Below are 10,401 nucleotides of genomic sequence, written 5' to 3' on the forward strand. Positions count from 1 at the left end.
TATAAATATGTATATTCATATAATTTGTAAGATGTATCTGTAATATATTATGAAATATTAAATTCTTTCTCTTCATTTGCATAGTATAAATTTATTGAAATATCATATACAATTTCTGATAATGTACAAAACTATTATGCTATATACAAAAAGAGTTATCAAAATAAATCAAAGCTTAAACAGTTCAAAACAATACTTGATCATTAATTTCCATTACCCTAGAAGAGAGAATCGGCTAAACGTGGCCGCCTTCTTTCAATTTACCTATCAAGGTATCGACATCTGGTAATATGGCACCAGCTTGTCTAACTGGCGGTTCTTCTACAGAGAGTATTTCAATTCTCGACGTTACATCTACTCCGAGATCTTTCGGAGTAACTTTCTTGATGGGTTTTTTCTTAGCCTTCATGATATTTGGTAAAGTCGCGTAACGTGGTTCGTTCAAGCGAAGATCAGCGCTCAAAACTGCAGGAGTTTTCATCTTGATGACCTCTAATCCACCATCAATTTCACGTGTAACAGTCAATTCACCGTTGTTGTTCTCAACCTGAATAAAGAAAAAGAAAGCGTAAAACATTGATATAATAAAGTGAAATTTTGTTCAGGTAAAATATTATAATTGCCAGTCAGTATAGAAATCAAGGTTGTAAGTTTTAATTGACCACACTGGCTAATAATAAGAGATTGTTTATTAAAAAGGCAACATTTCGACCCTGAAATTGGATCCTCTTCAGGCCATAAATTGATGTAAAGGGTTACATAATGCGCATATTGTTAAATATAATATTGATCTTCACATGAGCTTGAATCGTGTAAATTCATGTTGTACGTGTAATTGAATAAAAAATTAGAGATACAAGTATATCCTAATGATTCTGAGTGAGAGTTAAACATACACTCTGTACCCAGTTGCTTTTTTTAATAAACAATCTGTTATTATTAGCCAGTGTGGTCAATTAAAACTTACAACCTTGAAATTTTGTTGTTCTATTACCTTGCTGCAAAACGTTCCAGATGGCCAGTCCAAGACACCAGCTGTCATTTGTGCGGTCTGATTGTTATCATCATCTATAGCTTGTTTACCGACTATTATCAAATCCACTTTCTCATCTTGCGCCAATTTTGCCAGTATCTTTGAGATATGAATGGGCTGCAATGTTTGATAATCAGGGCCAGATATTTCAACATGAATTCCACGGTCTGCACCCATGGCAAGGGCAGTCCTGATTGTATCCTGGGACTGAGCCGGTCCACAGCTGACCGCTATCACTTCTTGGGCAATTTTCTTTTCTTTCATTCTAACTGCTTCCTCTATAGCTATCTCATCGAAAGGATTCATCGAGTGTTTGATGCCATCCGTAACCACTCCAGACTTATCTGGTTTGACACGAATCTAAAAAAATTAAAATTAGAGAATGCATCAAAATGAATACTACTTGTTACTCAAAGACTGGCATTCATACTTTATCATAGAAAAGTATTAGTTACATGTTTTGCGATAATACATTGTTGAAAAAATATTTTATCTTTTTTTCTGTCTACTATATTTAAATAAAATATATACATAGATGTAACATATATATTTACCTTAACTGCATAGTCTATTACTCTTTTTACACCTACAAGAACACGCGCCATTCTTGCTCGAAAAAGATATGAATGTGCAACTATTCCTGTTTAATTATTTTTAATTAAGTGTCAGCCTATATATTATTTTTATCAGAATCCTTGACGTGGCTCAAAGTCTAAAGTCTGAATTGTGTAAGATTATAACCTCAAAAACACATTATAGCCAACCTGACAAATGGAAATAGATCTCGTTATCTTTCTTTTTTTATTTTGTTAGATTATAGATAAAGAGAGAGGAAAAGAAGAAAAATTTAAATTGTTTATTTCTGTTCCTTTTTTCCATATATTTTAGAATTCAAACTTAGCAAATTGCATATTTTTTATATTGGAAATTATATAAATATGAGATATAAAAATAATGATAATTTTAATCATACATTCTCTCTCTCACACACACAATAGCAGATAGCAAAACACACACACATACAGATATTTACAATTATATATATATATATATATATACACCTATATAATATTAATATAATGCAATATTATTATATATAATAATATTAATATAATGTAATATTATTATATATGATATAATATATTAATATTAATATAATATTATTAATCTCAAGCTTGAGACTCGGTCTGCTTCTTCCAAGCCTTCGCAGAGGCCAGGAACTTGAGGTTTGGCCTCTGCGACTCGTCTTCTGGGAAAACAAAGTCCAGGACCTCTTCCCAGCCGTCGTCGCTGCCGTCCTCGCCGACGACGCGCCTCTTCTTCTTCACCCTGCGTGGCATCTTCTCCATAATCTTGGTGAGACTCTCCGAGGTGCCCTTCTCCGCCTCAAAGTCCTTCCACGCCTCCAGCAAGAGCACCCGACTCTCGGTGTCGCCGCTGGATCTCAGGGCGTCGTTCCCGCGCTCGAAGATCCGTCTCGCCAAGACGACGTTGTCGGGAGTGTCCTCCAGCTGAGGGTTCAACAGCTCGAACTTGGCGTAAGCGATCCAGACCTTGACGTGCAACGTGCGCTCCAGGAGTCGCTCGAACAGCTGGCGGGCGTTCTCCGTCTCGCCCTGGGCGATCTCGAAGTCGATGTACGACTTCCACAGGAGCTCCGGCATGTCCAGCCGCGGTCGGGCGACCGCGCACTCGTATATGGCCCGGGCGCGATCGGTTTCGCCCAGTCGCGTCTCCAGCTCGGCGAATCGCATCCAGGTGGTGCAGTTCTCCGGCCCGAATTCGAGGAACTTCTCGTACAGCCTGCGACAACGATCGAACTCCACCAGCTGTATCTCGAGGTCGATGTAGCTCCGGAAGAGCTTGTCGGTGGGACAGATTCCCAGGGCTAAGCCCAACGTCTTTCGCGCCTTGGTCAGATTCTTCTGTCGTATCTCGAAATACGCGTACAGCAGCCAGATCTTGGAGAAGGTGAACTTCTTGTGCGGTATCAGGTCGAGGCAGACCTTGTAGACCTGCCGGCATCGTTCGTAATCCTTGGCCTCGAGTTCCTCGAAGAGGGCGTACTTGATCCAGAGGTAGATGTACCTTCGCCAGAATTGTTTCTCCTTGGTGGGTGGCACGTTGGCTATCGCACGCTCGTAGGTCTCGCGGACCACGTCGACGTTACCCTCCGACTCCACCAATCTCAGGTAGTCGAACCACGCGTCGTAATTCGAAGGATTCTCCTTGATCTCCTGTTCATACTGATACTTCCGCTTGCTGACAATTACGTCCTCGATGCCCGAGCGATCGCCGTACTTCTTTTCATGGATCGTGTAAGCCTTGTAGATCTCTTGAGTGTTGCTCTTCGGGATGTGATCGAGGGCGTACTTGTAAATTATACGGGCGCGATCGTGCTCCCGTTGACCCTCCTCGAATCTGGCGAACGCCAGGAACAGCTTCTCGTCGAGACCCTCGTCCCCGTAAAAGTTTACGGCTCTTTCGTACACCGTACGAGCACCCTTGATGAATCCGTAAGACTCCTCGAAGCGGGCGTACTTTATCCAGTGTTTTACATCAGGATGGACCATGACAAAGCGCTCGTAGATCTGTCGAGCTCGATCGATCTCTTTATAACGCAATTCGAACTTGATGTACGTCTGCCAAGCCTGCTCATCCGGTTCCCACTCCATCCAGCGCTCAAACACCTGACGAGCCCCAGCGATGTTCTCCAAGGTCTCCTCCATGTAAGTGTACTTGTACCAGAATTGATTGGCTCTGGGCAGCAGAGTTACTGCTCGGTCCCACAGGTTTCTGGCGTGATTGACCTGTCGATTGCGCATTTCCAGCTCCGTGTACTTGAGCCAGAGCGCAATGTTCCGATGATCCACCTCCAGGGCACGCTCGTAGATCGATCTCGCGCGCTGTATCTGCTTCTGCGACTCCTCCCATTGCGCGTACTTGATCCAGTTGGTGATGATCATGCGATTCTTGCGGATGATGTCCTCGAACGCCTTACGCTTGCGATGCTGATAGTCCGCGAGCTCGTGCGGATCCGAGATCTTCTGCTTCGGTGGTGGTGGCAGAATCTCAAGGTCGCGCTCCTTCGCCTCGCGCAGCAGCTGCTCCGCGGTGATCTGTATCTCCGCGGGCGCCTTGTTCTTCACCTTCGCCACCTTTGGCATCTTCTGCGATTTTTCCATCTTCGATGGAATTAAATTCTGCTACGTTCGATTGAAATCTGCTGTGCGATGCTCTGAGTGGGATCCTTCAACCTTTGTGGCACTCAGTGCGTTACACTGTTTTTGCTGCAACGCAGAAACAATTTATTAATAACTATTAGTAATATTAATAATTATTAGTAACATAATAATATAGTAATAGTATAATAAGACTAAATTAATAATATAATAATTAGTAATACTAAATACTTTGGATATGCTGTACATTTTGTGAATTTCTCTTTTCAAAATTCTTGTAAATGATGGATTAGCTAAGCGTATTTTTTTCTACAAGAGTATTTAATATTTATTTATTATATAATTTTTTATTGTATAAAATCTATGTGGAATGCTGAATGGGAACCTGTTTGGCACTCAGTGCATTACACTATTTTTGCTGCAACGCAGAAACAATTTCTTAGTAATTTAATAGACAATTATTAGTAATACTAAATACTTTAGATATGCTGTAAATTTTGTGAATTTCTCTTTTCAAAATTTTTGTAACAATGGCTTCGCTAAGCATATTTTTTTTACAAAAATATTTAATATTATATATTTTTTATTATATAATTTTATTTATTATATAATTATAAATTTTATATATCCTTATTAATTAATTATTTTACAATTATTTTATCTTCGTAATTTTTTCTTATCTAATAAGTGACCGGAGTACCTATCATGCACATAATAGGTTATGGCGGGAAAACATAATAAATTAGGATTTTTTGGAATGCTATATTATTTGTTCTACATTTCTACTTACTTTTGGTCTTCTTCTTTAACAAATTTTTGATCTTTTATGTCAAAATGGAAATATGTTTCTCTTATTTAACCTAATTTATGCCAGATTACGCTTTCCTTCTTCTTCTTCTTGAACTGAAACTAGATAGTTTCTAGATAGGCTTGTTGAGATTTAATTGTGACACGCGTTGTGATTGGCTGTTGCTGCTAGTCGCTTTCTCCCAATTGATCGGGCATTATCAACTGCGACTCTATATAACGGGTGACCAGCGTTTGACGATCTAGTTAGGATCTAGACTATTCTAGACGACCTCATATTTTATATACTGCGACCTGTGGCAAAACAGGACAGATTGAACTATTGGACGGTATTCGCAAATGCGAAAATCAGAGAAACAATGGCAAGTTCATCGCGGTAAGTCGTATAAAATTGCAATTATTTGCAGGAATTTATCATCGACGATGTAATAATTGTCAAACCAGTTGAATTTTCGATGTAATTGACATCGAAATAAAGTAAAGGTTACGATCGCGTATATAATACATGCGCGAGATTTTATTTATTACACTTCAAGAGTGCAGTTTTAATCAGCATACGAATGAATTAATTTTTCGATAAGGTTTTAGACTGAAATAAATTTTCTTGTCAATCAAGAACCATAACGCACATCAATATATTAATAATATTTGCAACTAGAGATGAAATTGCATTGAAGAAGTTACTTATTTGTTTACGTTTGCACAATCGTTTACTAATTAGACAAATTAATTTTGGTTATGCGTGTAAATGTGAAATTTTTAGTTTCAAAGCTTATTTTTTTACAGAAACGATACAAACAAGATCTGTTGTTACGCACATCCAGATGCCCAACTTATAGAAGATTACAGAGCAGGAGATCAGATTTGCGGGGAATGTGGATTAGTTGTGGGAGATAGGTAACTACGCTACAAATAAGAGCATAAAATTAATTACGTGATGAGCGATACTTTTACATTAATTTTTTTATGTATCGCAGAGTGATAGATGTGGGTTCAGAATGGAGGACGTTCAGCAATGAGAAATCAGGAATAGATCCATCGCGTGTTGGTGGACCAGAGAATCCACTTCTGAATGGTGCAGATTTGTCTACGATGATTGGACCAGGAACAGGCGCTGCGTCTTTTGATGGTTTTGGCACTGCCAAATATCAGAATCGACGTACAGTCAGTATTACATTTTTCTCTCATTGGCTGCATTGAACAGAAAAAGCTGTTTTACAATTGTAAAATTTATGAATCTGGTACATGCTCTTAGATTTAGCTAAAATCAAGAGCATACATCAATCAGATTCACAAATTTTACAATAGTTGCAAAGTTGTTTTTTCTACTGAATGTAGCCATGGTTATTTTGCATTGATATGACGAAATGAGTAATATTAAAATAAAAAAAATATTCTTGCAGATGAGCAGTTCCGACAGAGCTCTGCTCAATGCATTTCGCGAGATCAACGGAATGGCAGATCGCATTAATTTGCCAAAAACTATTGTGGACCGAGCTAATACGTTGTTCAAGCAAGTACACGATGGCAAAAACTTGAAGGGTCGCTCGAACGACGCGATCGCCTCCGCGTGTTTGTATATCGCCTGTCGACAGGAAGGTGTGCCGCGTACATTCAAGGAAATCTGTGCTGTCAGCAAGATAAGCAAGAAGGAGATCGGTCGATGTTTTAAGTTGATTCTCAAGGCCCTGGAAACCAGCGTCGATCTCATCACCACAGGCGACTTTATGTCCAGATTCTGCTCCAATCTCGGCCTTCCCAACATGGTGCAGAAGGCCGCTACACACATTGCCAGAAAAGCTGTGGAGATTGACATTGTACCTGGCAGATCGCCCATATCAGTTGCAGCTGCAGCGATTTACATGGCGTCACAGGTATGTAAATCATATTCTTTAAAAATGTAGAAACAATATATTGTATAATCTTCTGTAATCTTCATTATTTTCATGGGATATTTTATCTTAGGCTTCGGAGGACAAGAGGTCGCAAAAAGAAATTGGAGATATCGCTGGTGTCGCGGACGTCACAATCCGACAATCGTACAAATTAATGTATACGAGTGCGCCTAAGCTCTTCCCAGAAGACTTCAAATTCGCAACACCGATTGAGCAGTTACCACAGATGTAAAGCAGTCTCGTTTCTTTCTTTCGAAGTATATTTGTTCATTATATTATACTTTAAAGAAGTAATTGTTTTTTTATTATTAGTAATCAAACACAGGTACTTTAGTCATTTTATTCACAAGGCACATTCCTAAATAAGTCATACAGTTTAATATTTTTCTTGTCGATAAGAACAAGTTAATTTTTTCTGTTCTATTTTACTATATTCCTCGGAAGTATATTGGTGCCTGGATAGTATATATTAAATATTGTTCTGTTCTATGTGTTCTATGATTTATAAAAATCATAATCTACTATAGTGCTTAATTCTTGTGTATGCTACGATATCTTCTATTATTTTCTCTTGCAAATTTTTATTTATAATTTTTAATTTTTTTATTAATTATTTTATTATTTTTTTTTGGCAGCACTATAAGAAATTTTTATCAAATGGCCTTATATTAAACCTTATATATAAAACTTGAAAAATCTGCATACATATATTTAATATCATAATTAATTATGTAATTAATACTATGTATAGTATAGTGTAGGAATGATAATAGAAGTAAAACAGGTCAGGGTTTTACGTTAAATCTTTATAATCAATAATATTTAATGACATCAACCTGCTATTCTGATAAAGTTAAACGAATAAATTCGGTCCGATGTTTGACACCAGGCTTAATATCTCGTTTAGTCTTATTTTTTTCAGATCTTTGATCTGAAAAAACGTAGGTCAGATTTTGTTTAATATTATATTAATTATGTGTACATTATTACACAATTATAATTATATTAATTGTATACTGTTTTTATAAATGTATATAATTAATATAATTAATGTATAATATGTGAAAGAGATTTAATGTCCATATATATTTAAAAATTTGAAATATTTTAAGATATATAAGAGAGAGAGACGGAAAAAATAGAAAAAAATGACAGATTATGCTAAGCTCTAGTTTCCTTTTGTTTTTTCAATTTAACATCACATTCGAAATTTTTCTCATGTATATTTGCAAGTACTGCTTTACAACTGAGAACTGAGAAGAGTATTGTATAATAAGAGTGTGTATAAAATTGATTCTGTGATATACTTAAAAAGTGAAAGTGGTAAAACTATATATCGCAAATAATTCTAATTTATCAATTTATACCTGAGTTTCATAGATTTCTTGAAAATCTGTTGAAAAATACTTTATTATTATATAAAATTCTAAAGTATTTTAAAGATTATATGTAATACACTGATTATGTATTGCGTCACAAATTAATCCCTATTGTTTTAAAAAAAAAAACAGTATAATAAATTTATATTTATCTATCAACTTTAATGTATTTTACTTCATTATAATGATAAGAGTATAATAAACTTTAATGACTATTATTTTTGTTTTTTCAAAACAATATTTTGCTCCAACTCTAACTGATAAAACTTTTATAAAAATTTCTTGTATATTTTCAAGTATTTGTTTTCTATCAGTCATAATCATAAAAGGTACACTTGTCAATTGCACTTTGTTGCACTTAAAACAAAAGAGCAGAAAGCACAGCTGATAAGGACGGACTTTATCACTCCACTTTATTCGTTTCGTCTTTCTTCCTTCAAGGCCTAAAGATACATTTATTTCATTTTCAAGTGCAAAAAAATGAATTTTATAAAAAATGGCAGATCTTTTCATATACAATAACTTAACCTAATATAACGATTAAGCTGCAATTAAGTTCAGTACAGTGCGTTTATATACACATAGATATATAAATATAAAATAGAAAGACAACAAATTAATCTTGGTTAATTAAATCTTCGTCTTTTAATTTTCTGTATCTAGTTGATATAAAAATTATTAATAATGTAAGTTATAAGTTTGTAAATAGTTCTTGTAAATCCAAGTTTCTAATATATTAATAGTTATTTTAATATAAAAGTAACTTTTTAATATTCTTTTAGTATAAAGATAATATTAATTCTTTTTATTTTCTCAGAACAAAAAGAGTTACTTATAAACAATTAAATATAAACATAAATAATTAAAAGATGAATGCGATACCTCCTGTTAAACCACCACGTGGAATTAAACCAACAAAAGAAACGGCAAGTAAATTTTACAAATTAAATGGTTTCCTTTTAGTGAATTTATAATTGGGACAAAATGTGCAAATTAAACAGATATTTACTTGCATCTCATATATTTTGTATATTTTATAGAGTGGTCTGTTGATTTCTGTGATTCGTGCTTTATCAGCAAGTGAAACAAATGAGCAACGAGAAATTGAGAAGGCCAAATTAGAAAAAGAATACAAACGTAGCGATCAACGTTTGGAGGAATTAGTTTCATCACACGATCAAGATCTTATGGAAGTTATGCGAGTAAATACAGATAATTGAATGTAATGAAACATACAAATGCTTGTAACTCTTTATTGTATCACATTGCATTTTATTTCAGATATTCAGTGCATTGTCTGAGAAGGTCACATCATTGCGAGAAAAGATTCATGCTGTGAAGGAGAATTTAAATGCCTGCAAGCAATTGCTGAGATGTAAGCGAGAGGAATTATTGAATTTGTGGCTAGAAGGAATAGAACACAAACAAGTTTTGCATCTTTTAAAGGATGTGTAAGTTATATATGTATATATATATGGAAAATTTTATCTCTGAAAAAAGAAACAAATAATTTCTTTTTAATATGATCAATTTAGGTCGTCGGATTCATGTGGACGTATAATATTAGAGCCTGAGTCATTACAATCATCCAATACATTGCATGATCCCTTAGCGGATCAATAAAACTTTTGTAATGCTCTGTATGTATTATTATATTTAATAATTCAAAAATTATAGATTTAATTTTAGTTGTATATACAATATAAAATATTAAATTTTTTAATCGATTTAAGTAAGATAGTAATAACATAAGGAAAAATAATAGATACATATATTTGTCATTTCTCGGTAAAATAAATTTTATAGTTGAAACAGAAAAATCTTACTGGCTCGAAAATAATTAATGAAGATATATAACAAAAAAAAATTTTAATTAATAAACAAAAGGATAGTATTTCTCATATAGATTTATGCTTTCATGTATATCGGGTTTTAAGTTTCGTTGGAAGCTGTCCAAGAAGAAAACACGTAGATCCAACGCGATTGGCTATCGACTAGAGAATTTTTAAAGTCCCTAAAATCTGTCCATTCAATGTCCAATCACATGACATGACGTTTAGTGTTTATGCGTGTTCTTACCGGAAAGAGGTAAAATGTTTTTACGA

General features: G+C 35.0%; 4 protein-coding genes across 4 annotated transcripts; 2 read left to right on the forward strand and 2 right to left on the reverse strand.

Moving 5' to 3' along the window:
- Positions 1–75: 75 nt before the first annotated feature.
- On the reverse strand, positions 76–1,785 carry Etfb (Electron transfer flavoprotein beta subunit). Its single transcript, XM_029322797.2, has 3 exons — positions 1,588–1,785; positions 995–1,393; positions 76–547 (listed from the first exon to the last, which is right to left on the reverse strand). The coding sequence occupies exons 1-3, from the start codon at positions 1,636–1,638 to the stop codon at positions 236–238; spliced, it is 762 nt and encodes a 253-aa protein (XP_029178630.1). The 5' UTR covers positions 1,639–1,785; the 3' UTR covers positions 76–235.
- Positions 1,786–1,869: 84 nt separating this feature from the next.
- Positions 1,870–5,123, reverse strand: crn (pre-mRNA splicing factor crn). The gene is made up of 2 exons (XM_029322901.2): positions 5,006–5,123; positions 1,870–4,323 (listed from the first exon to the last, which is right to left on the reverse strand). Exon 2 carries the CDS (start codon positions 4,216–4,218, stop codon positions 2,203–2,205), a length of 2,016 nt encoding a protein of 671 aa, XP_029178734.1. The 5' UTR covers positions 4,219–4,323; positions 5,006–5,123; the 3' UTR covers positions 1,870–2,202.
- Positions 5,124–5,266: 143 nt separating this feature from the next.
- Positions 5,267–8,455, forward strand: TfIIB (transcription factor IIB). Its single transcript, XM_029323018.2, has 5 exons — positions 5,267–5,398; positions 5,809–5,919; positions 6,000–6,186; positions 6,426–6,896; positions 6,988–8,455. The coding sequence occupies exons 1-5, from the start codon at positions 5,382–5,384 to the stop codon at positions 7,147–7,149; spliced, it is 948 nt and encodes a 315-aa protein (XP_029178851.1). The 5' UTR covers positions 5,267–5,381; the 3' UTR covers positions 7,150–8,455.
- A 185-nt stretch (positions 8,456–8,640) lies between these two features.
- Positions 8,641–10,028, forward strand: Sec8 (exocyst complex component secretory 8). The gene is made up of 5 exons (XM_029300042.2): positions 8,641–8,982; positions 9,114–9,222; positions 9,337–9,498; positions 9,578–9,747; positions 9,832–10,028. The coding sequence occupies exons 2-5, from the start codon at positions 9,166–9,168 to the stop codon at positions 9,917–9,919; spliced, it is 477 nt and encodes a 158-aa protein (XP_029155875.1). The 5' UTR covers positions 8,641–8,982; positions 9,114–9,165; the 3' UTR covers positions 9,920–10,028.
- The last annotated feature ends 373 nt before the right edge of the window (positions 10,029–10,401 follow it).

Source organism: Nylanderia fulva, unplaced genomic scaffold (assembly GCF_048542155.1).
Source record: "Nylanderia fulva isolate GAGA-0341 unplaced genomic scaffold, ASM4854215v1 Scaffold3, whole genome shotgun sequence".
Classification (NCBI taxonomy): Eukaryota; Metazoa; Arthropoda; class Insecta; order Hymenoptera; family Formicidae; genus Nylanderia; species Nylanderia fulva.